Raw genomic sequence first — 26,937 nt, 5'->3', positions numbered from 1 at the left:
AACACACATCCATATTTGCACATTCCCGAGTATCTACAGTCAAAATTTGCATCTATGGTACTAGTCCAAACGATGTGCACATTAAAATCCTCACTGCCAGTTCCCTTGGATGGATCCAGTTACACATTTTCTGCTACTACAGTCTCACGTATTACTTTCAAGCAGCAGAAACTTGCCTTGCAGTCAGTCTGGTTCAGCTCATATTTCTTCCTTTTGTTTAGACTATTCCATCTCATTTCACTTAAGTTAGGTGTTTAAATTTGCAGTCAGCCACCTGGAAAACGTACCACTTCTTTGGAAAGACATAGTAGAACACATAAAATCATGTTCAGAAATTAGTGAACACTACGAATTCACAAATATTTTAAATTGGTCAAGATTTATAATATTGCTCTTTTATGCTTGGGTAATATCGCACAGTAATTTTGGTACAAATGTTGTAACAGAGCTTATTCCTATGGACTTCTTTTTGAAAGTCCCACTTTGCTCAGGATTATGTGCACACAGTAGATACCATTTCTGAATCCTTCTGTGACAGGGCTGAACTTGCTGGTGGAGGCTTATACAAACAGACCGCCACAATAACAAAAATGATGGTGATGATTTTACAAATAGCACCTGGAAGTAAAAGAAACAATGGGAGACCTCTCATTGAAAATCACCTTCAACAGCAGACAAGAGTATTTGTTACCTGTAAAACTTCACACAGCAAGTTATACTGAAAGACTTTAGTTGGATGTGATCAACTGCAGGGAACTTTGGATAAACTACAGAGAGTAGGTTTAAAAAAGTCTTACAACTGCCTGCTGGTTCTTGCTTGCAGCAGCTATTTCCATACCTTCAGCCTCTATTTCTCTCCCCCACTGCAGCCTGAAGTATACACCTCCCTTGATTCTTGCTTTATTACTATTTTTTTGTCTTTTCAACATTCTTGCCCCACACACTGCAGCTCCCCAAGCATAAACCTGTTAAGTATTCAGCCCTCAGCTACCTTAAGAAAAGCCCTTTAGCCCTTCACTGATACCAAGAGCTGCTTCTGCAAAGACAGATTAGAAGGGATTGTTTTCAGTCACTGAAATATGCCTGAAAGATACTGAAACCTCAAGTTGTTTGTGCTGCTTATTCAAGTTTGAATATTAGATATCAGTAGTTCAGTTTAGGCAGTTTGAGTGTGATGGCTATCACAAGACAGGACAACTGCAACTATCTCCCAAAATACGCATGCACACACTGCCCATGCACATCTAAAGGAAATTGTTACACAAACTGAGAAGCTTTTTGACCAGTGTTTAGAGAAATTTTAAAACCTTTATATTAAGGTAATAAAAAAAATGATGCATGACAAGAGTGAGAAGAGGCCTCAGAACATAAGTTGCTGACAAGCTAAGAGAAATTAGACTGAGATGTCTGCCAATTCTGTACAGCTCAGAAAATAACGTGAGGAGACTGAAGAGCAAAACTACTTCAAAATCTTGTGTCATAAAATAATCTTCCATTATCCATTTTTAATAACGTCTCGGTGGGGTCTTTCTCCTTCTCCGATGTTTTGCTTTTTGATATTTAAAGACAAAGACATCCCCGATTAAGATTTTTTTATTTTTACTCTAACACTGCTGCTAAGAAAGCTAATAAAAGTTTAAAAGGCCATTCTAAAATAGCCTTGTTCCCATCTAACAGTCAAGGACATTATAATCTATTTCTTGCACATTAATTCACATGTAGAAGAGTCACTTACTTATACCCATCAGTAGATAGGCCATTCTTTCATTATCATAGACCCAACAGGCTCCTTTAGTTTTACATTCATTAATATCCCATAGAGAACAACTGTTGTCTATTGCCACACCAAACAATATGGGTCCAGGAATGGTGCCTAAAAGAGAGAGAGAAAAAAAAAAAAAAAGGGACATGATTGAATATTTGAAGTCATAGAAATTAGTATTTGACCTGAATGGAGACAGTGAAACTCCAAAGTGCTGAGGAACATGAGATCGACATCCCGCAAACATTTTAGTCAAAGTTATGTAGTTCACATTGCATATTTTTGTCAAGTAAAAGCTTTCTTCAGAACTTCTCACAACTTCTTAAGCTTTCATAGGAAGATAAAAATATGAATAAAACCTCCGTTGGGTGGAAGCAGAAGTAATCAAGGAAGTAGAATTCTAACCAAAGAAAAAGGCCCTTTCTTCAGATCAAATATACCAAATAGCTGCAAATGAAAAGGATGAACCTATATTCATTTTTCCATTATTTTTCCATACAAGCTTTGGGCGGGGGGGGGGAATGTGGAACAAGTATTGAGGTTGTTCCTTTTTAGAATTCAGTGGATTTACATGAACTCTCAGTTTTTTAGATGTAAAATATCTGTACTTTGTAAGTATAGCCCATGCCACTGCAAACACCCTAGGCACAAACAGCATGTTTACCCACCCTGCTTAAGGCTTAAGCTGATCTTAAGCAAACAAGCAGCTATATCTTCACCGCAGCTCTTCTACCTAGGAGCCTTGTGTGATGTCTGTGTACAGATTCTGTGTACAGGAAGGAAGTCAGGCTGGGCATTGATGGAGTTTATCTGACCTGCTGGCAGCAACGCTGCCAGATGCTGCCCTCTCCAGATGCAGTCACTAGGCACCAAGGTCTGCCCTCTGCTCCACAGGAGCCTCCGAGTACTGAACTACAGATGGCACCTGCCTTTTAACAAGTCTTAAAGCATCATTTTTAAGGTTGGAAAAACCATCAGGGAAGTAGGTAAGAGACAGGTATTTCAACGGGAAGTCATACCCAGCAGGCGCAGAAACACTGACTGGACTCCAAGGGCAAATGAGCGCTGCTTATCTGGCACACACCTGGAAAAGAGAGTCAGAGTCTAAGGCCTTGGTAAACAAGTTTGAGCTTGACAAACTTGGAGGAGCTTTAATCCTAAATAAATATGCTTTGTCTTGATATATGCTTTTAACTTGTTGATTGAAGATCTTAGAAATCCAGAAATTAATCCTCGAAATTAAAATGGCATAAAATACAAGGCTACTAAAAACATATCAGAATATGATATTTTCTTCACATTTAACCATTTAAATGAGTTCTTGAATATTCAAGTTGTGCTATTACCTTCCCCATAGAAACTGTTTCACCATTTTAGTTGAAGTGCAGGAGGCTTCCAAAAGTCCAAGTGTCATTACTTAAAATTCACTGCAACTGCCAGCTCTGCATTTGGAGCACAAGGCAACACTCCACATTATCCTGCCCCCAGACTAGCATGGCAACATGTTAAATGCCCATTTACACCAACCCTGAACTGGAGGCTGCTACAACAAACAAGGTTACAGTATGTTTCCACCCTGCCAGCCTATGAGGCTGGAAAAATAGTATCTTAAAAAACAACACATTTAAAACATAAAGGCACAGTATTACTAAGTCTGTACTAACCATTACAAATCATTTTATTCTTCTACATAACAGGTATTAGAGGTGCAAGTCAGGTCTCAATTTAAAGTGAAAGCAAATTTTCAAACAAAGACCAATTAATACCAAAATGTATCCAGCTTTGGTGCATGGAGCTTGAGGGATGTGTAACCACTCAAATCACTCCTTAACAGGGACATATATGTCACAATATTTTATATTAAGAGGAATCACATAATTCCATTTTTACAGCCTTAGTATCATATGTTAGGCAACAGAGATTGCAACAGTCTTCAGTTTCTAAATTCAGGACTCAGTCTGAATTTGAGACAGGAATCCAAGGACAAGATGATCAGGTGCTGATAATTCTTCCTCTAAGTACACATAGGACCATTTTTATTTTTCTTTGTGCAATTTCAAGTCTTGATGCACTACCATAATGAGTATAACTGAAAGTTTTCTTCATCCAAACACATGGTACATTTATTATTTTCTCTTTTCAGTAGAGCAAATGAATATGAAGAACATCTACTAATCAAAAATAACTATAGAGAGCGAGTTCTCTTTGTTAAGCACTGATAGCTTACTACATAAAGTACTAAAACACAAAAATCACTGCACACTGATTTGAGTCTATTTGAGAGGAAAAAGAATGAAGATTTTACCAACAAGAGTTATCTTAGAAATTCATGTTACCTACTTTTCAGTCTAAAAGACATACCTGAGAATAGCCACAGTTGTTGGAGTAACAGCCATAAATGTAAATACAACAGCAAAGAAGAAGAATGTCAGAAATAAAGGCAAAAGTTTGCATTGTACTGGACATTTCCCAGGGATAGCTTCATACAGAAAGTCCTCTGAATTATTTTCTTTTTCTGGTTTCCCAATACAGGAACAGTTGTAGAAAGTCTGTAAATTAGAAATCAAGTGTTAGCTCTCTCTGACACTGACTAAAATTAAGGCAATAGATGTTGAGGATTCCTGTATCCCATGGGGCACAAGAAAAAATAAGAATATTATTACAGTATAGAAAATGCAATACATTTGGATCACATGACACTACAACCCTTTTGTATTTTTAAGTGGTAGAGGAGAACTAGGCTAATCCAGTTTGAGGAATAATTATGTTTGTAAACTAAAAAGATGGTGTATGCCTGCCATTTTCTGGGCAACAAGTTTTTAGGTACAAGCATGAGAAATCTGAAAAGGAATCCTTCACAATCAAAGTTTTACCTTCTTTATTTAAATCCATCTGTGTTTATTACAAAAGAATAAATAAGTGAAATTAAGATACCCACCGGAGGGAGTAGCTAGTTTCTCACATGTTACTCTGAATAATACCTGTTTTCTTGCTTATATGTTATCAATGTTTATTAATATCTGAGGGAAGGCTGTGAGGAGGATGGGGCCAGACTCTTCTCAGACTTCTCTTCTTGCCCTGGCTGCTGACAGGACAAGAGGCAGTGGGCACAGAGCGGGGCACAGTAAATCCCACTTCAGCACCCACGCATCAATCTTTTCTTCCCTGCACTCCTTCCATACCCTTGGTCAAGGGCTTTTTGTGCTAGTAGAGATAAACACATTTGTAACGAGAAACTGTATAGCTTAAAAAAAAAAAAAAAAAAACAAAAAAAAAAAAACACACACACACACACAAACATATCAACACTCATTCTACCGACAGATGTCTGCTTCAAAGTTGGCATTAAGTTTTCCTGCAGTAGCAACTACGCAGATTAAGAAATGCTATGGTTTGCAGTCTAGGGAAAGAGCATTTTCCATTTATTTGCATTCATGCTGTATCAATCTCAAACAGTACCATCATATATGTTTCACTGAAGGTAGATAAGATACCTTCTTGTTGTTGTTGGAAAGGTGTGCTGTACATCCTGCAAAACAGGGAGAAAAATACTGAACCTCATCTCTGCCACAGACCGGGTAATACATGGAGCGCAAACATTTGCAGTCAGCATTGCACGGCGCTGTCAGGTTATGTAACATGCCTGTCCTGAAAGACAAAGGTTAACAGTAGTTTGAAAACAGCAGGCATGCAAATAAGTAATGCAGAATTTATAGGTACACAAATCTCAAAGTATTTATTTCATGTGATTAATTCACTTCTATGTTTAAAAAACAAGCTATGATCCTAGTAGCTCCAAATCAAGGAGGGGGAATTACATCTATTCTGGGCCTTATCTTTATTTTATCATTACTCCCACAGATATCTCCCATTTCCATTCCAAATAAAAGAGGAAGGAAATTCCATATTCCATTCCATCCCATCCTAGTTCTGTTGTATTTCTCCTCCCTCCCACACTTTAATTCTTACAACTCTCATTTTTGCCTACAAAAATAGCAAGATTTAAAGTAGTGTTTATCTGGTAATGTCTACTTTATGATTAGTCATTTTTGTTTTAGATTCAAGTCCAACTGTAAATTCATTGCATTTCTACTTCTTTAAAATCCTGCTGGCAGGGCACCTGGACTGTTCCAGCACCAAGAAGTCTGCGCCCACTAACTACAGGGTGCTGTAAGAAAGTCTTATCCCACCCAAAAAGGCCTTCAAGATTTGTCTTATCTGATGAGAGAACTAACTAAGATCAGAGCTTAACTTTTAGGTACTACAACCACTCTCTATTCTCTCATTTGCTTATGAATTTTGCCTGAAGCAATGGGCAACTAAAATAAAGCAATTTCACAAGTGGCATCTCCTTCTGATGCATGTCATGCATCAGGTCAGCTGCCTGTCAACACATAACAGTGAAGTAGAACAATTTCTTATAATTGATTAGGAGTGCAAAAAGCCTTGGTTTTTTTTCCCCCCAGGACTGATTAATTCCATATTGCTCTGGATAAATCTGGAACAGTTACAGGTATATAACTCAAGTTATATAGAGTTTTTAACTTCTTAAAAGTTTGCTTTAAGTAAGGAAAACAAGTTGTTCATCTGTGCTTTTTGCACTTTAGCTTCTTATCACCAGAGCACCTGATCAGAATTGAGGCTAGTTTTGTATTCTGCTTTCTATATAACCTCTTGGGTATTGTTACATGCAGATTTTCTTGCTCAATAAGTGTCTATAAACTTAAAACCAATGTTCGCATCAATTTCCACAGCTGCGGGGAAAGTATCCAATATTTTCCATATCCTAAAGTAATGCCATATTTTAAGCATGAAATGTCAACACGTGCTATTGACTACAAAGTCAACTGATACAGCAAGTTGCATGGATAAGAACTGGACTGAGTCATAAATCAAGCTTTAAGGATTTTTCCCCAATTACTAGTATATAGCTATTTCATTCATTATGCATGCCTTTAAAAAAAAAATCAAAAAAAAAAAAAAACAACAACAACAACAAAAAAACACAAACACAGAAACATCACGTCTCACATCATTAAATTTCTATTCTAACTCTAAAATTTTACCTGACCTTCCTGGCATAACTGAACCTATCCTTCTTTTAGCACTCTAAAGTTTAGACAAACAAGGTGACATCTCAGATGCTTCTGGCACACATGAGCACAGCAGAGCTTACTAGGCAATGCAGTGAATGGCTTGGATACAAGGAGCAAGTGGCATATGGCACACCATAATGTATTCACATGTGCTAGGCCAAATTTAAATTGAATATATCTTCTTAAAATACAACAGCTAATGTTGATAAGAGCCAGAAATCTGATATCTAACCACTATCACCTTCAAGTCTTCTGAATTGCTGTCCTGTTAACATGACATTATCTGTTTCAATGTTTTCGCATTTACCTAATGAGACCCCCAAAATGGATATTAGTCCTTCAGGTCACAGTTTTCCCCCTCTATTACTAGATATTCTTCTCATCAAGTCAGTAAATAAAAGTCATGATAAATATCAAGAGAAGAAGCCATAGCTGTTAAGTGGATATTTTTTTCTAGAAGCATTCCCACCTTGCATTTTCTTTGTAGCAGAAGCTAGGAAAGTATTTCTTTTATCTCTACTCCCCATCCCAGTTTTCTTAATTTTCAAGGTGCACTTCATGCTATTTCATGTAAGACATTATATATATATATATATTTATATATATATTTATATATATACACACACACACACACATATATACACACACACAGTACAGAGATCTCTCCTATTCCAATTAGGTATAAATGCCTTTCTACTCACTGGAGCATAACCTGCAGATTAGACTTTCGGAATAATATTACTGTGACCAAATGAAATATTGACAAGTTATTCACCCAGTTGCACAGTGCATTGCTCATACTCATATGCTTTTTTTTTCATGTGGCACCTAGGAGCCCCTGTATGCCAGTCCACTGGAGTTATTTTGTACAACAGCATCTGTCTCTTTGGCAGACCCTCAAACCATTGGAGCTGCCTCTGGCTCTCTCAGTTCATGACAGAGTAACTGATGACTTGAGTTTTCAGTCCTGACAGAGCTGGCATTCCTTCTTCCTCCCTTTAGCCATCACAAATAGACACCCTTTAAAACTGTTTGAGAAATTGAACATTATAATCTTGTAGTTTATTCCTTAAGACATGATCATGCATTTTACACATCATCATGCCTGTGCTGGTACCCTGATCGCACACATTTGCTGTGAAGTTTTAAAACTGGTCCTAGGACTCCACTCAAACTTATTCTTGCAGAAACTTTCTAAATCTTGCTTTATGCTTACTATCACTTTTCTGAAAGTTCTTCCCTTGCTATACTGATTTCCAGACTGAGTTTTGTTCACAGCATTCTAGACCATGCATCCTAAAACCCTGCTATCGCAGTGAGTACAAAGACCCACATATGATTCATAGATTACATTCTCATTAGGAATGCAAATCATGCTCTTTAGGTGATCCAAAAAAAAAAAAATAGGTTTTGTTTATAGACACCCCTCCTATACAGGTCAGTCAGAAGTATTTTTGAATCATGGTATTGTTAAGCTAGGCTTACTTCACATGTTTTATTCTTCACCTTGGGTCACTGAGCTGCATTCCCTGCATTCATCTTCTGCATCTTGCTTTCAAATATTAGACATTTTACTCAGATAAAATAAGGTCCCCTTCTGTAAGCAGATGCTAGATGCACTAGAACCTGATATTATAATACCTTGCCTTTTCTAGGGACAAGTCTGCAATCACTTTGGAGGCAGTTTCTGTTATAGCTCATCTAATGATTCTCTCATGAAACACGTGGATGGCAGATCCCTCCCCAGGAACAGTCTGCACAGGTTGTCCACCACTGGGTAATTTAAGAAGACATAAAAGACCCCACTCTTGCACATATACAGAACTAGCCCTAGTCAGACCATAGTTGTCACAGCAAGAGGGTTACGAGGTCCTGTACTCAGGACATTTTAGAGGCTACACATGGTAACATTCTCCTATTAGTCTGTTATATAAAGAATCAAAGAACAAGGCTGAATTCCATGAAACAGTTGTTTTCATACATAAGGTAGAGCGATATGAGATTTTAAAGAGTTTGTATTTTCTGAAATAGCTTATATATTTTAAACATTAATACCAATCCCAAGAGTGCATTAAAATATATTTACCCATTATATGTTTCAGAGACACCTGCGAATGGTTCATTCCCACATTTAGCAAATAAAAACACTGTGTTTAATAGTAGTGCCACTGAACAAGTGCCTATCATGAACTTGATTATGCTTTTGCAATCCATTTTGCACTTGGAAACCAAGAAGCCACTTATGATTTGGCCTAGTGCTGCTGCTGGAATTAATACAAGTCCTAGAGGAAAACAAGACATCAGCAATTACACACAAATGCAAGACAATTAGTGAAGCAATTTTGAGTGCAATTTTAAGAAAATCATAGCAGTTACCTGTATTTTTAGATGCACTGCATGTGATGTCATTTTAAAACCATCCTACCTGAATTTGTCAGCATGAGTGACTTTAGAAGAAATCACTTTCAGTGAAATGCCTGTTATCTCCAATCTCTTCAGAAGTACAACCTAAGAGCATGACTTAGTTGTCCAAAACCAGAGTTTGATACAGCAAGCAAGGTACTTTTTAAATTTGCAAACTGTACACTGCTATACTTGGCAAAAATCTCCAAACACCAGTAGGCTGTTATATGAAGCTTCAAAATGCTACCTGAATTCTTCTCAATATTTTCATGTGCTTACCTGGTGTCTGTATTATACACTTAAGCTGCAAGCTTCCTATAAAACATAAACCCTATTGTACAATATGTAGCACAAAATATATGTAAGCAGTTCCAGAAAGATAGTTCAAGTTGCTGAGAGAGGAACCATTTTTCCCTTTCATTGATACCATCCATAGTGATGCAAAGAGAATAAATTAAGATACTAGGTGGGTAACTGAATATTTTTCTATGGCTAGTATAGAAAACAGCCCAGAAGTGATTAGTGCGACTTGCACTACCCTGAAAAAATTCATTTTAGAGACAGCTCAGGTACAGCAACAGAACTGTTAAATACCTGCAGTCAACGGTGATTTAAATAGCTAATAAGGCTGCTGAAAATACTTAGTCCTGCTAGCTAAATATTAGACTACAACTAGGCAGTTTTCAACTGCAAGCATTTCCTTCAAGGTGCACATTTGATTAACACTACCAATATTTCCAACTCCAATTAAAAGAACTTAAGACAAGCTGAGGGCCAGGGCAGAAAGTTTTCTACTTTATTGCAAATTATCATTTGCAATACCGTGGATTTCAATGCATTTCAATGTAAAACTTGCAGGGTACTTTGTTTGTTTGGTTTTTTGTTTGAGGCAATGTCATTTGAATAGCAATAATACTAGTTCTCTGCTATTAGAGTAAGTGATTCAGAATGGTCCCAGCACGTCATGTCTTTTGGAGTAGGAGCACTTCAATTAGTGCTGCCATGCAGGCAGATACTAAGGAGCTGACAACTAACTCAGCAAGATACGTTTCAGAAGTACCAGGTCTGTCATACTGCAAGCCTCTGTTGGCATATCTACCTTGATCTAGTTGCTGTTCTTAAAATAAAAAAGCATTGGATTAATGATGCATTCTTATCTAGTATGGCATCTCCATCAGTTTTTCAGATTTTGTTTTCCAGTACTCAGCATGTTCCACCTATTTTTATTATCTGATATGAACACACAGTGTGATGCACAGTCCTTTCAGACTATATCACAGCTAGGCAGTTACGTTATCAAATGTTCACCTACTGCACTATTACAGTGGGATTGAAGCAAAAGGCCAGCTCAGCCTCTTAGAGGGACAGTGCTTTTTCTTCAGCTGCCCTTCAAGGCTAATGCTTAGTATGTCTTCAGTTGATTTTAATTACGAAAAACTAAATGCTACTCAAAAATAAAAAGGGTAGACACAATTGCTTCAGATTCTCACAGAAGTCTCTTTGCTCTGAATTTTTGTACTAAGTCCACTGAACTGACAGACCGCGAATAGATTTGCACCCTTGATGCGTCAGTTTCCTTAGGACGGGTAAAAACAACTTTAAAAAGCTGCATTTCTACAGCTTTCATATAAATACCTCCACAGAAGTGTCTTGGATAGGAAGTACATGACAGCCAATGAATCACTCAGCTATAATAAGGTGTTCGGTATAATGTAAGATTAAACATAAAAAAACCCCCACACACACGTTACCTCCTAGAGTTGCTGAAAAACTTGATGTCTGTCCAAACTGATTTTCTATGAACTTGGGTAGAAATGTGGCAAAACCTGTGGCAATTAAAGCTTCTGAAGTACTTGCTATTATTAGACTCATGAGCACAGGATTCTTCAAGAGTATCTATGGGGAAAAAGTAGCATAGCACTCAGGAAATTATCTCACTGTAAAGCCAGATAATCAAGAAGTAGGATCTGTTTTCAAATATACTTATTATGTTGAAGGTCATTAGTATGCTCTTCCTGCTTTAACCATCTTAAGCATGAGCTAAACGAAGCAGCATGCATTAAAGATTTTCTGCATCACTGTAAACTTCTTTGTCATAGCATGATTAAAAAGAAAAACTTTTACCTTTCTAGATACTCATGCAAAACCTAAAAAATCCCCATAATAATAGTAAGAAATGTGTTTTTTAATTAAAAAAAATCCGGATTATCTTACCATGAGAGCCACAGGAAAGTCTTTAAAGCTTTTTCCGATGTTCTTGATTTTAACAAGTGCTTCACTTCCATCATTGTGGGTCTCAGAGATTTTTTCAGCTTGTATTTTTGCTGTGCCTACAGAAGGAAATATTTTTGGACAATGGATTCATTGAACGGTATTCTTAAACTCCGTAAATATTGAGCAATATCACAATAAACTGTCACAAGTCAGAAGTCACAACTTCTGAGTTCTTCAGAAAACAAGCTCAAATTGTGAATTTTGATTATTTTATTGATACAGATCAATATAAAGATCAGTAACTTATTCTTGTTGAAAGAGGAGTTTTACTGAATACCATACATCCTTTTGAAGCTGTGAGATGTTATCAGAAATATCTTAAGAATTTCTGACAAGTCTGAAGCCTGATCAATGTTTTTATAACCCTCCCATTCTTCTCAGTTGTTTGCTTCACTATTCCCTGTCTTCTACTTCTCTTCCAAAGAAGCAGGATAGGTTCCTTAAAATGCTCCTCTGAGGATATTCCTAGACAGTAGCTACCTGAACAAAAAGGCAAAAAGTACATTGAAAGTATTCTTAAATACAGTTGTAGAAGCTTAGCTGCAGGCATTTTCCAAAATCCAGCCAAAAACACAGCAAAATGAGAAACAGAACCAGACAAGAATCAATCATTCTCAGTCCAGCACTGCATAATCCACACAAGCAAATAAACAGATAAACAAATCTCCCTCCCTTCCAAAGTATTTCATTACTGTTAAACATTTACCTGGCAGGTGCTTTGGAAAGCATGAAAACGGTATTATCAGAAGCCAAATTGCAAAAAAGCATGCAAGAAATGCTATCCACCATGCCCCAAGCCAACGTGGGTCATCGTGATCCAGCTTTGTACTAAAAAGATAATTTGGAAAATTAGGTTTAACAGTTATGAACTCAAAAGCAGCAAGTTTGAGACACTGGCAAGCTTTATTACACTAGTTGCTCCTAAAAACCTTTGGATATTGCTATTTATTTTTCCTTATTTTCTGCATGTATTCTATTTATTTATTTGCTTGAATACTATTAAGTGTACTTGGCAAATCTATTATAGTAACACCTTATTCTAGTGAAACCAGCTTTGATCTTTATTTATTAAATTCAATCTGATTTGAAGGCTACTCTGACCTTGATTTTAGGAAGCTGTAGCACTGTAATACTTAAAGCTGCTCCTAAGAATCTTCATAATCAATGAGTTTGAATACTTCGGGGGAATGCTACTGCATTGATCAAGTCATTAAAATATGGGAAATGCAAGTACAGTATACACAAAGTTGTCGGTTTAAGACATTGTTACAATTCAAATATTACCTTTTGAAGGGTGAACTGTCACTCAGCTGATGAGATTTTCTAGCAAACTCTCCCCTGGCAAGAAAGAAGCTGGGTCCTACTGCTTATATACCACCTCAGGAAAACATTTCCCACACTGTATCAATAGACAAACTCCAGCAACTAAAGGAGCGATTAATCAGAAGCCCCTTTTGTTCATCAGCTTTAAAATAACTTATACCTCCAAAAGCTTGAACTATTCACACAAAAAGATCTTGCAGGGGAGAGATTACTCGCTGTGGGAAGCATCTTACTTGCAAGAAGCTCATGCAATGCAATTTGTTACCAAATTAAATAAGTTTAGAAAAGCTATTTCCCAAGGAAATGCTAGATCCCCCCTCCCAAAGGGAGAGGTTGAAGACTTTAAAGATTACAGGAAAAAAAAAAAAGAAAATATAAAGCAAAAGACTAAATGTCTTGCCTTTCTGGAATCTGGATATCAATATAAATATTAAGCAGCTGCCCTCCTAAGACATAACCAACAGCAGGGCCCAGCAGTGACATGGCATAGCCAATTCCTAGAAGGAAAAATAGGTGTCAATAGGTGTCCTAGAAGGTGTCGAGCTTCACCATACACTTTCAAAGCTTTATTTTAAAGAATTTGTAAGTAAACTTAAGACAAAATGGTTTCTGCAATTCAGCCTGTTCCCTCAGTGTCATTATTTAGCCTTCAGCGTGCAGAAGACAGAAGTCCATACTTGTGGCAATTTACTTGTAAACTTGCAGCTCATTAAGCCTGCCTTTTCTCAGAGATTCAACACACTAAAAGACACCTCTCTGACAGCATCCTTCTGCCTATACTGCCTTTATCATGTCTTGTGCCTATACTCGTAAGCTACCTTGTTAAAAGTTCCTGAACAGCATTTAACAGCACATGGAAGCAATGTGCAAGAAGCTAAATATTTAATTTTAGTTGGAGTTTAAATCAGTCAAGATTAGAAGCAACAATTTTGCTTAAGTTGACAGGAGTAGTATCTGCCACTTGAAGTTCTGTGGAAGACTGAATCACATACACATCAGGGCTCTTAGCAGCTCTTGACAAAATTAAAAAAAAAAAAAAAAAAAAAGTGGAAGATGTAGCCAAGTCCTATGAAAGAGCCCTGTTTGCTTCACTTGCTAGTTCTGCCTGAGTGGAAGATTTATTCCGTCCCCCAGCAGTTGTTCTGCCCTACCAGCCAGGTGTTTGTGGCTAGCTAAGAGCAGTGTCTCTGCAGATAAAGGTTTGCAATTCATAGTAACTAGAATTGTCTAAGTAAACCATGAGACAGGTATATTCTGTACATTTCTGGGTTGAAGAATCCAGGCGCCTGAATTATTTTCAGGGTACCTGCTTCCTAAATATTCAGTGTTATTCCAATCTCTTTTAACAGCAAAAAAAGAAAACAGGAAGGAATATCTAAGTACCAAAAAATGCAAACAGAGTTGATACACTAGCTGCAGTAGCATCAGTTCTTTGAATTGGTCAGTTATGTTTTAAGACAACGCCATTTTCCCAAGTTTGGATGTTATTTTTTGATCCCCTTAATTAGGCAGGTAGCCCTTCTCCATTTCACTAGCCTCAGAAAAAGCTTAAGAGTCTCTGCGGATAAGCAACAGAACTAAAAGCAATCATTGTTGAAGATGTAGTATAAGAAACTGGTTTATCTGTTAGTATCAAGTGGCTCGTCTGGATCTATTAAGCAAAAATTCTATGCAACAGGGACAGAACCAAAGCCCTAATTAAACATTGACTTCAAATCTGAGAAGGAAGCCAAGCATCTATAATGCTCGAGTTGCCTACTGCAAGTTATCAATACAATTAACACACTTCTATCAGCACAGACCAAAAATGCGTAAGCGCTGAGAAATTTCACTACCACAGAAAACATGGACTGCATTAAATTAAGCAGTAAAAGTGCACACAGACCAAAGGGCACTGACTGAAGAGATTAAAGACCACAACTAAGAATTAATACTTTTAGTTTTTAATAGTCCACAATGAAATACAGCCCCATTCTCCATGTTCCTAAGCAATCCTCCTATCTTCAGTTAAGGAAATCTATTTGCAATGTTTCCTCCATAAGCATCAAATTTATGTATGACTAGAGAGCTCCATAGATAATGCGATGCACTGCACAGAAATGTCCCTACACTGAGGGGGCAACGTGGCATGAGAGGGGAAGTACATAAAAACTGGAGGATACAGTAAAATGTGGTTGCAGAGCTGACACACAGGCATTTCACAATACCTATGACAGAAGAAAGCACATTTTGCTAGAACAGCTTATCCCTTCATGTACTCACAGGCTGCACTAACCAATTAGCTTCTCCTGCTCAGTTACTGCCACAAAGAAACAGCAGGTTAAGTCAGGTGCACAAACTGTCCACACTGTGCTCAGTTAAATAGCTATTAAAAAGACTGGACACGTACAGCAGGCTGTCAGGTTCTGTGCCAGTTTGGTATTACTGAACTACTTAATGCACACAAGCAAGCAATGAAGAAGACTAATCCCAAGGTCACTCCATAAAAACATTTTAAGATGCTGTAGTTCATGATCTATACAGGCAATGCATTATAATCAGCTCAAAAAAAAAAAAAAAAACACTCACCTATGTAAAGGGAAGATTTGTGTTTTGGGACACTGTCATCAATAAAAGCTGTCCCCAAAGTGTACAGTGGTGTTCCTCCAACTCCCAGCAACAGCTGGGCCAGGATGAACACATAGAGGTAGTTGGAGAGGGAAGACTTTGTGCTGGCACTGCAGGTAGAGTTAGTGGAGGTTGTTCCTGGAATTTGGCATGTATCTGAAAGACAGAAATAGCAAGACTTGGGAATTCAGTTATCCAGCTCATCACATATCCCACCAAGCAAACACACGTGCCAAAAGCTAAGCTCCACACACAGCACAGATGCTGCCAGGCTCCCATTCAGCCCTACTATTCCCACTTGCCCTAAGAGACAAGGCCTTGACCTTCTACAAGATAATTTCCTCTTACAAAAATGACCCCATTTTTGTTTCCTTAGTAAGCACAGAAAAATGGAAGAAACAACCATATTAAAATCCTTTGGACCTTTGAAAGCATTATTGATCAAACGTATGTAAAAGAAATGTCAAATAGTTATACAATCCTATTTAACAAAAACTCATAGGTAAGAGATGCTTCAACTTGTTCCTGTACCATATGATGATTGAGGAACACTAACTCTCCATTTTTAGACAAAGCAAGAATATTAGCAGCCTGAAGCACAAGAGGGAAGTCGGACTGTTAGAGAAAGTGCAGCTTTTGGAGTTCCAGGCAAAAATAATTCCTTCTCTCTTCTATCCTGCTTAGAAAAAAGTGTTTCTCTATTAAAAGCAACCACAAGAAACTAGTTCACAGAGCATGCTGTCACATTCCCAGAATGAAGAGCTGATGCATTTGTCTATAAATAAAAGTCAGAAGGTCAAACAGGTTAAGCTTGTGCCTACTCCCATTGTGTTTGGCACTAGGAAAAAGGAAGGGAAAGGAGGAAATGAAGACAAAATCGGCTTTCTCTTCTCCTTCCTCTAGGTATCACTACACTTTTGCTGCAGTCCCAATAGCACCAAAAAGAAAAATAAGCATAGTTCTTCCCAAACTTCTCCAGAAGAACACACAACCCCAAGAAAGAGAGTAAACCCATCAGTTTGGTGGGAGCAGTACATATTGACCAACTGCATGAAAGCCACCTTCAGGATCAGATCCAGTATATTCACCAGTTTGCCACAAAACTACTACTTTGTTCTCTCAGCTCCTTTTGCTCAAGTAAAAGGTGATCTCAAATGCAAACAGAGGACAAGCTCACCCATGCTGGAGGCTCCCAGGGCACGAGGACAAGCTTGCCATAGAGGAGGCATTTAAACAGCAGCATACACCCAAATTACCAGAAGCACATCCATAGGTATTGTAATTATTCCCTTCTGTGGAAGGGATGGCACAGCACAATAGAGGAAAGAACTTGGTGCACAACAGGGAGACACAGAAATTCCTCCCTTCAAGAGAGCATTCCCCCCGCTTTCCACTTAGCAATAGCCTGCACTTTGATGCTGCTCTGTGGTCACACTGCGGGCAGTTTATTATGAATCACTGCTCTAAAATTAAAGTTATTAGAGAGTACTTTCCATTTAATGTTAAATTCATTTTCTTCATCAATATTCCTTTCTTCTGCAGGAAGCAATTTTAAATCCTCCATTAGATGAACGTCATATTTATTTGTATGCAGAGTTCTAAATTCTTTGACTGTAAAAAGACACCATGTCTTATGACACCAATTATTCATCCAACTGATTTTATAGAATACATAGACGGTATAGAATATATCTGCTGTTACGTTACTACCTAACAACTAGACAAATCTAAACCTGCATTTATCTTATTATTTTAGCTTAATAAAAAGACTGCTATGTTCTCATTAAAACATCCAAGTCAAAGTCAGTAACAGAGCAAACAAATGTTAAAAGAGTCTATAGCCTAGTTTGAGAGCTACATATTATAATGGTGAACAAATTCTATATGTTTCTGTTCATATGAACTGAGTTTTTAGAACCTGTGTCATTAGATAACTAATTGATTACTGTCTCTCTCTCATGGGTCTTCCAGCCCTTCAGTTTATATGCCCTAGAATAATTACCCTGATATTTTGAGAGGAAAAAAGCCATCACATTAGTCTGTTTTCAGAACCACGTAACTAGGTCACCAGCTGCAAAGAGAACTACCATAAAAGATTTTAACATAATTATAAATCCTGTTATTTGCAGCACCTAACAGGCTTCTTTCAGAAGACTCAATCAACAGATGCATTTGCAGAGTAGAATCACACACCATATAGTCCAACTCAAGAAATATTCTAGGGACAAAACAGGGATGACTAACAACGAAACTAAGAGTAGTTTAAGCCAACCTCTGCCAGCCAAAACTGCTATCAAATGATGCCACCCACTTCTGCCAGCTAAAGATTTTGAGCAGTTAAACAGATTGGGAAAGCGACCAGTTAAATTTAACTTGGATTAGATCCACAAGCCTGTTTGCTGCAGTCATAAGAAGTCTGGAGAGAGGACATTGGCTTTCACATGATCACAAAAAGTCAAAATCAGATAAACCAAGCTACAGGAAGAGTTTTTTTTTTTTTTTTTTAAACCTACAGAGTTTCTTTACCTACAGTTTTTTAGCTTGTTATCTTTTTACTACCTTCCCCACCACCACCCCATCCCCTGCCATAAACCTGTTTTCCTTTCCTAAAACTAGACTTATATCTTGAAGAGCAGAAAAGTACTCACACTGCAACATCAGCCAATGGAATAATCATTGTAAATCTTCCATATGTTTTGATCGTGACATACCCACCTGAATCCAAATTCCATAAAGGCTAAAGTGTTTCCAAAGATCTAATGAAACATCCAAGCCAAAGCGTAATCAACTGTGAGATGCTTTAGCAATAACGTTAGTTATAAGTAAGGCAGATCAAGGGTAGCTTTAACCGCATTTAAACTACAGCCAGTGGGATGTGAGGGAAGGAAAGAGTTGTGAAGAACAATAAATAAGGAACAGCTCGGTTTCCTCTATCATTTTAGGCATAAAGATCTGTCTAAGTTTAGACTGGGAAAGCATATTTGAAGACTTCAACGAACATGCTGAATAAATACCAAGAACTCCTAGTTTCTAAAGGTAGATGTTCTGTAGCAGTGGGACATCTACATGGAGCAGAGAAATTAGTCAAGTGGAGTAGATGGCAGCAGTGCTGCAAATTACCTGACTAGTCAAGCAGTCTGTTCAGGGAGCAAAACCAACCTAAATCAGACAGGCTGCTGTTACAAGACAGACAAACACCTACTTAGAGGCTTAAAACATATCCACCACCACCCTCCAACTTTTAAAGAAAGGTTCACATGTCACTGTTAGTGAGCAAACGTCATAGTTAAATTTACTTGTCCTCAATATCTTCTAGGAAAGGGGTAGGAGTCAATTATCACCCTTCTTAAAAGGGGTACTGGACATTGAATCCCCATACCCACACAGTTTCCTGACAGAGAACTGAAGAAAGGCACTTGAGCCTTTCCTCCCCATTCTTCCTTTCCTCAAAGACACAACACACATTTCAACCCAGATGGCTAGGGGGCTATGACAAATAGTCATATGTATAAATATGTGTAAAAAAAAGTAGACATCAACAGTCGACTAGCCTCAAAACAAAGTTGTGTTAAGATCTACATTTCATCTTGTACAAAGTGGCATATATTTGTGACATGCAAGTTTAAGAGTTCATTGCTCATGACATGCCTCCTATTGCATTTTTAACCCTCTGTATTACCCTCAGTAAAAATAAAAATCAAACACAGAAAGGGTTTATTATAGAACCCACTAGATGGAGCTCCTGTTTAGGCTATAAATTTTAGAGCCAGATCAGAAGCTAAACCCCTCAGTAACTTAAGTCATAGTAACAAACAGCTGATTATATCTAAGCTACATTTGGGCCGTCCATAAAAGCATACATAATCAAAGCACCTGCCCACAACAACGAACATAGATTAGATCTTTCTATAGGTTTAGTTCGGCTTCCCTTCCATGGTAGTTACTTTGCTCAACACTTCCTGGTCACCCAAGACGTTATCATGTTTAAACTCAGATAAAGCTGAGGCAAAAAGTCATCTACTTGAGCTGCACAGCTGCCTTTCCTGCACTTTTCTTGGATATGCAAAAGGATAAGGGAATATGATCTCATGCACCACATACCTGGTGGGAAGCATAATATTGGAAGTAGTCTTCTAGAGTAACAGGACTGCAATGGAGCCAGGAGCAAGCAAGTTTTTGCTTCTCTGCTGTGGATTAACAGGTAAGCATCTGTTCACAGACGCCAAATACTTAGCATCTTTTCTGGTGTTGCTTAGTTAAAAGTTCAGTTGACTTCTGCCTCAAATCCTCATTTACTTGATGGGGAGCAACAGCTGTTTAACTAATGGCCCATGTCTGGACACCGCATAGAAGTTCATGATGTGATTAGTACTTGGAATGAAACTGATCTGTTTCTAAGTCATCAACAACTGGAAGACAGAGAACCTTTTCTCAGATCACTTAACAGGTACCAACTGTTTGGGTGATTACTGTAACATGCTTAGTCACCGAAAGCATAAATTTGCTCAAGCATTGCAATAACAATTGCAATGAGTTGCCCTGAAAGATTACGCCAGCCTGCATTTTATAGATATCTAGATGTGTATTTAGAGCCGATATTGACGCAGATCTGGAAACGAGCTCAGCATGCAGGGAAAGATCTCTTCATCTTACAGATTTCAGAGAATCACCTGGTTTCAGTATGAGAAAGATTTTTCTGTTCTTAAGACCAATAAATACCAACCAAACAGCTGATAACAGTATTACCAACTATAGTGTACTAACTAACAGAGTTGCACCAACTAATTACAAAGATTTTCTTGTTATTTGCAGAACAGAAATAATCTTACCTTCAAGTTTAGATCCATAGTGATATTTTCCACTACTGAAGTGTGGCAAGGCAAATACAAGTGAGCCCAACCCCATCATAAATGCTGAGAAAGCAAGCCACCGTGGTTTGTGCCCTCTTTCTCCAAAGAAGGATATGAACAGTGACAATACACAGAAAGCAATGTCATAGCTCGCAGAAATGAGGCCAGTGAGGGAACTGTTCAGCTCATAACGCTTCTCAATGGTAGAAATACTGATGTTGATCAGGCCGTTTACCACAATACCTACAACAGAAAAAAACAGCAGTCAAGGAAGGTACTTAATTTGATAAAGACACAAGAGTAAACTCATCATTGTATGACAGAAGAGTTGAAATGAATATACTTAAAGCAAAACATTTTAAGATATTTATTAGCTTTAAAATCCAGGTAGTGGATTGATACAGTGCCAACAAACCAGCCACACCACACAGGTTCTATTCAACTCTTCTCTCCTGCAGACACTAAACATTTAACAGTCAAGCATTAAGCTGGCAAAACACCGTGGCACAAGCTTTTTTTTTTTTTTTTTTTTTTAATATATTAACATTCTAGATTCTGTCTGAAGCACAGAAATTCCTCACAGTGCATTACAGTGTCATAAGATACTATCTGAGTTGACAGGAAATTAGTCAAGAACATTATTCTGCTAAACATGACAATGCAAGCTGAACTGAAGCAAGTTACTTAACAAGATATGGTTTTCAAACAGTTACTTTTGTAAAGGTCATTCTTGCCTCTCCCACTTAATACCTATCAAAAAGGGGCAAAACAAGGAAGCTTTTAAAATGATATGCTTCCTTGGAATTGCAAAAAGTATATACATATATAAAGCTATTTAAAAATACTTTAGCTCCTTATCAAATTTACTTTAGACATTAACTGCTGAGAATTCATACTGTACTTCAAAGTCCTCTAAGGCAGCTCCATCAGACAAGACCCAAAAAAGGCATGTAAAAGCTACTCTCTTCAGGCAGAATTAAAAATAGAGATCAAAAAGACAGCCTGAGCAGGTGTCTATTGGCCACAGTCACCAGTGCACACACTAGTCACTGCCAAAAAACATCAGATATAACTTGTGTCTTATCCTGATCTTATCTATCATTTTCTTCTGGTGTCTCTTCAGTGTGGGACACCAAGATGCTAACCTCTGTTTTTCTTCCATTTTACACTCCCAAAATAGGATTCTGTTACAAGTTAGCTGTAACAAAACAAGCTACCAAGAAGAGTTGGGGAGTCAAGTCAGTTGTAAACAAGAATTTGGAAACCTCATGATAGGGACACTAATGCTAGATCAGAATTGTTTCATAACATTAAAATTCCTGTTTTTTCATCCATCTTTTACCAATGGTGAAAAACTTAGTAAGATTGAGAAAACAATAATTACAAAGCATCTCTTCACAATCCTGTAACAAGACACCTAAGAAAAATGTAGAATTTTGACATAAAGTCCTTTATTCCAAATAAGAAAAAGTGATTCAAGATGATTTTTCTTAATTGGTGCTGGCATAGTACTGTAACAGAAATATTTTAAGAAATGCTTAACCTTCCCTTGTTTTCTTGTTTAGTAATCCACTTCCATTGGATCAACTACTTACGAAGCTGCAGTGTTCATTATTCGCATCCTTCAGGAGACATTTGGCTTTCTTACTTACAGATATAATTAAGACTGTCATTCATCCTGTAGGACAGACACGTCAAGCAGAGCCTTGTGGGGGCATATCTATATATAAGGCCATGTGAGGAAGATGACCCAGACTCTCTGGTGACATAGGCCTTTCAGTTATCCTTCCCACTGCCCAAATTCAGAGAAGATTTCATCATGTTGAGACTGACAGCATGGGACAGCTGACTAGAGACAGAAGTGAAATTACGTAAGGCTGAAGTTCAACAGACCTGCTTGGAGAGCTCTACAAAAGGGAGATATTGCTCCAAAACTGTGATGAACTAACTCACTACATCCTCTTTAACCAGGGCAATCCTTGCCATGAGAAGACACCTCAGCTATTTAAAAACAGCTTTCTAAAAGGAAGCAGCGTAGGTGCCTTCACTAACCACTGGAGTGTTCCTAAATCCCTCCCATACCCTCTTTATCTAGGCTGAGAGTTTCACCTATCTGTTAGACCGACTACTACCTTTCAGTTCATACGGGACCAACGGCAGTCAGATGTTTCCACAGCCATTATTGAAAACAAAAGAAAGCTGCCAAAGGCATGAAAGAGTGGTGCCCACAATGAACAATACTGGCATGAAGGAATGAACAAACAAGTTTCTCCCATTTGCACAACACTTCAAACATTTACTGAGGTCTTAGAACATTTATATGAAGCCGGTGAGCTGCTCAAAAAGTCGATTACAGGATTGTAAGACACTATCTTTTGTCTACAGTTTTGTTGGCACCTTTAATCTATAGCCCCTAAAGCCATAAAACCTTGCACTTCATTTGACTAGATAATCTGGTGTCCTTTGCAAAAAAAAAAAAATTAGGTGTGATGAGTGGCAGTTTTTCAAATTTCTCCAACACTCACTAGATTTTCTTCAGGACAGATGGAACCTGGTTGATCTTAACGCTATACCAGCTAAAAAAAATCCTACAGGACATTTCTACACTTAACTGTGTTCCAGCTATTCTCATTCAATACATTAGTGTCCTGACAGATATGTTACAAAGTCCCCCCCAAAAAAAACAGATTAAGCTCCACTTTCTATAACGGACTAAAGAACATGAGCTTCTTTTCCCTTCACTTACTTAATAAAACATGTTCCAAATACAAGTTTTCCTGCCCCCACACTCCCATCCTGAAATAGGGGCTCTTCAGACACCCAGCTGAAAAAAACAAAAGCAAAGAACCCACATCAATCTAACTTGGCTATAAATCATTAGCATCATCCAGAGCTTTTGAGCAGAATATTTTCTTCAAACATATTGCCAACATAACTATCTCAAAACTAGGTTTTGTTGTTTTGTCTAATGTAAGTATTACTGACACAAGGAATAAACAGCCCTTCTTGTACTCAAAATATTGAGATAGCTTTTACCCTGTTTGCTGCTACAAGCTAGGAAGTGCAGCAAATCATTGTATTACACGATGCAATCATACCTTTAGGCAACTCAAGTGCCATACAGAATCAGCTATTAGTCATGTCATCTTGTTCTACACAGAGTGTTTTCTACTCTAGAAATACAGGTTCCACCTGTACTTGAAACCAGCAGAAATGAAGAATTAAGCTCCACTTTGAGCCTTTCAAGTAGCTAAAATACAGGGAAATCAGCTGCTAGTGACAGCAATAGCCTTTCACAGGGCAGTTAGACAATGAGAATATCCCTTTAGTCACCTAACTATATAAGCACATATACATATATATATATATATTTTACATAGCTAAAATCCACATACTTGTACCAGCTCACTGGAAATGCCTACCTACTGTATTCACTCAATTGTCTAGCATGCATATGCAAGGCTATAGACATTAATCCCTATTAAGAATTACTTTATGGTTCTTCAGTCTCTTTCACAGAGAAGATTATGTTCTTCAGGGATGACTTCTGTGATTTGAAGGGTAAACAAAATAGTTGAACCTAAAACTAGAGCAAAGCAGTAGATAACAGCAAATCAGTTGTGTGTGCTGCCAGGTTATCTTGACCTTGAAACAGCAAGACCTAACTGTTTCTGCAAAGTTGCACATATGACACTGAATTTCACTCTTTCCCCTCACTTACCAAGAATTGCAATTAGACAGTCTTACTTTAAGGCCCTAAATCTGAATTAGGTTAGATACACAGAAAGCTAACATACACCTACTTTTAGGCGAAGAACCAAGACCTGGAGAAGCTGCATAAGGAACAAATGTTGCCCCTATGGGGGCAAAGATTCTTACGATACAAAAGACTGTGATTGGAAACCTGTCCATAGTACCTTTAAAAGATAAATTTAAACTGATACTAAAAATCTTTACTCAACCAAGAAGACAACTGGTGCAAACTAGATTTTAACAGATATTGCTATAGCAAGTTTAGAAATGCTGGAAATACTCGTCATACTCAATACATCAAGTATGACATAACTCAAGACCCTTCCTTGACTTAGGAACTTGTGACATTGTTTTCCTTCCTAATCCTAAACGGGATAATATAAATGTGCCTTCTCTAACTCTGCTGTCATTGAATTCAGCCATGTATGAAGTTCTTCCACCTCTCCCTTTTTCCTCTTGGCAAGTCTGAGCTACTGCAAGGTAGTTGCAAGAAGTCACCTTCCTGGACCAGTTATAGTGCAGTCTTTCAAATACAAGAAGGAAACAAAGCTTTTACCTCAAAACTACACAGACACTTGATTTTAACCCCAAAGAAAAGTGTACTAATCAAGGCCCAGAATCTAAACAGATAGATGTGTTTACTCAAGCTCTGAGTTCAGAGACCCTAAACTTTTTGAGGCTTTTCTAAACAATGGAAGCAGTGATGAGATCCACCTAGATTTTAGGAGCTTCCACCACAAACCTCAAAAGCATCCCAATTATCTCAGGTTGGTGGTGGGCAGCAACTCAGGCATCTGCCTCCTGCGCCTTAGACACAGGTTACTACTATAGTACAGCATCTATATAGCACAGCAGTCTCACTCCTTGTTTATGCAGGAGGATGAGCTTAAAGCCCTGACAGAGTTCAGGAAATGCAGCTCCCTTCTCTGGAGGCAGCTGAAGGGCTGCAAACATTAATCAACCCACTCCATTTGAAGGATGAGGATCTAAACACGCTTTAAGTACACACACCAATGCAATTCTTTCCTCCATGCACCTCCATGGTTTTCCAACCCTAGGGCTAGCCAAGGCTAGGTAGGTAAGGCAAAAACAGGAATCAGAACACCTGAACAGCAGAAGTTAGAAGTAAACCAAGGTTGCATTGACTGCCTTAGGTCTCACCCAAGCAAGGCAAGGCACCCTCACCTCAGCAGGTAGGTAACAGGGCACACATGCAGCTCTTTGGTCCTATCATACGCCTAATTTTCTGGCTCATGTGTCTCATCCCATGAAGCATACACAGCCCATCCCACACTGGGGGCCACCGGAAAGCAGCAAGGCAGGGCCACAAGGAGAGCGCTGAGAGGAAACCCGCACAGCTCCCTCCTCCCGGCCCGAGCTCCTGTCCCAGCGGTGGCACCACCTCACCCCGCAGGGCCCGCACCTGCCGGCGCCCGCAGCCCACCTGGCCGCTCCGCTCCCGCGCGGCGAGCGGCGGCTACCTTGGAAGATGGCCAGGAGGCTGTAGGCAGCCAGGTAGCCCTCGGGGTTGTTGCAGAGCTGCAGGGCCTTGGGCGCGCAGCGGCCCCAGCCGCAGGGCCCCTCCTCGGCCCCCGGCGGCGGCTGCGGGCTGGCGGCGGCTGCGCTCGCCCCGCGCTGGCGGGAGAGGTCGGGGCTGGGGGGCTCAAACACGGGGTTCTCGACACCGCCACCCTTCATGGCGCCGCCCAGTCGCTGCCCCGAGCCGGCCAGAAGCAACGCAGGGAGCGTAGGGGGCCGCGGCGCTGCCCTAAATAGCGGCCGGGCGGGCCGCCCTGGCCGGGCAGGTGCCGGCACCTCCCTCCTCGTCCCGCCTCGAGGCGGGCGGCGCCCGAGGCCGCCCCCTGCCGCCCGCCGGCCCCGCGGGAGCGGCGCGGCCACGTTTCCTTCCCCAAAGCGCCGGCCCGCGGCTGCGGGAGGCGCGCGTGGGCCCCGCGGAGGGGCCGCCCGAGCTGCCAGCGCCATGGCCCGGGCGGGAGGTCACGGCGGGACGGCCCGCGGGACGGCCCGCAGCCGCGAGCGGGGCGCAGCGGCTTCACCACTGACAAGTGCCTGGGAAAAAAAAAAAAAAAAAAAGCCCGCATTGACTTTCTTTTTCTCTTTTTTTCCCGAAATCAAACACTCCATAATGTTCTTTATAACCCTCGGGGAAAAAAAAAAAAAAAAAAAAAAAAAAGTGAAATTGATATTACAGCTAGCGGACTTCCCCACATTAGGCAAGAGAGTTGGCAGAGGAGCCCCTTGGATGGGGAAACACATCGATAACTAAGCAAAAAAGCCCAGGCGTTTTGCAAACACCACCGCTGGCAAATAGTAATCCTCTCCAGTGCCACAGAAAAGTTTCCGCCTCGGGAGCTCCCAGTCACTTGAAAAGCTGCAGTGTCGCAGGCTGTGAAGTGTACAAGGAAGCACCACACACGTTTTCACCAGTGTGCAACTAGGAGGTGGTTGAGGGGTCAGCTAACCACCACCGCTAGCATGAATCTTAGTGCCGTACAACTCACACAGGAGACTGCTTCCCCTTTCAAAAATTAACATTTCGGGCATGAGCGAAATAAAACTGAAACAGACATCAGCAGCCACTTTGGCGCAGGCTCCATGATGAGGGCAAGGCATCACGACGAGGCTTCATGACAGCAGCAGCACCGGGGCTGCACCCGAGGAGACAGGCAAGAAAGCCAACCACAGTCCTGTAAGAGAGGGCCAAAAATCTGCTGCAAAAGGAGAAATACATATATATCTGTGTGTGTGAGTATGTGTGTATATATATATATATAGGTATAGTGCAGCTGCCAGTGGAGGACCGCTGGGGCTGCCCCACTGCCCACCATCTCACGGCACTTTTGCAGAG

At 39.4% G+C, this 26,937-nt stretch overlaps 1 protein-coding gene across 1 annotated transcript; it reads right to left on the bottom strand.

Annotated features, from left to right (window-relative positions):
- Positions 1-385: 385 nt before the first annotated feature.
- Positions 386-25,766, bottom strand: SLCO4C1 (solute carrier organic anion transporter family member 4C1). The gene is made up of 13 exons (XM_088522003.1): positions 25,550-25,766; positions 20,295-20,558; positions 15,427-15,621; positions 13,247-13,355; positions 12,242-12,363; positions 11,476-11,591; positions 11,013-11,157; positions 8,945-9,140; positions 5,257-5,410; positions 4,124-4,311; positions 2,782-2,846; positions 1,736-1,873; positions 386-618 (listed from the first exon to the last, which is right to left on the bottom strand). Exons 1-13 carry the CDS (start codon positions 25,764-25,766, stop codon positions 494-496), a joined length of 2,034 nt encoding a protein of 677 aa, XP_088378129.1. The 3' UTR covers positions 386-493.
- Between the last annotated feature and the right edge of the window lie 1,171 nt (positions 25,767-26,937).

The sequence above is a fragment of the Tinamus guttatus genome, unplaced genomic scaffold, assembly GCF_059628265.1.
Source record: "Tinamus guttatus ecotype Peru unplaced genomic scaffold, ASM5962826v1 Tinamus_guttatus_pri_ptg000142l, whole genome shotgun sequence".
NCBI classification, from domain to species: Eukaryota; Metazoa; Chordata; class Aves; order Tinamiformes; family Tinamidae; genus Tinamus; species Tinamus guttatus.
The sequence above is the reverse complement of the archived record's forward strand: the minus strand, read 5'-3'. Positions and strand labels throughout refer to the sequence as shown.

Excerpts from the sequence above, each read along its gene's own strand:
- SLCO4C1 (XM_088522003.1), bottom strand. The coding sequence starts at position 25,766 with ATGAAGGGTGGCGGTGTCGAGAACCCCGTGTTTGAGCCCCCCAGCCCC. Across the intron at positions 11,592-12,241 it reads CTTTCCAAAGCACCTGCCAG|GCACAGCAAAAATACAAGCT; the intron begins GTAAATGTTTAA and ends TTCCTTCTGTAG. Across the intron at positions 9,141-11,012 it reads TTTTTCAGCAACTCTAGGAG|GACTTGTATTAATTCCAGCA; the intron begins GTAACGTGTGTG and ends GTTTTCCTCTAG.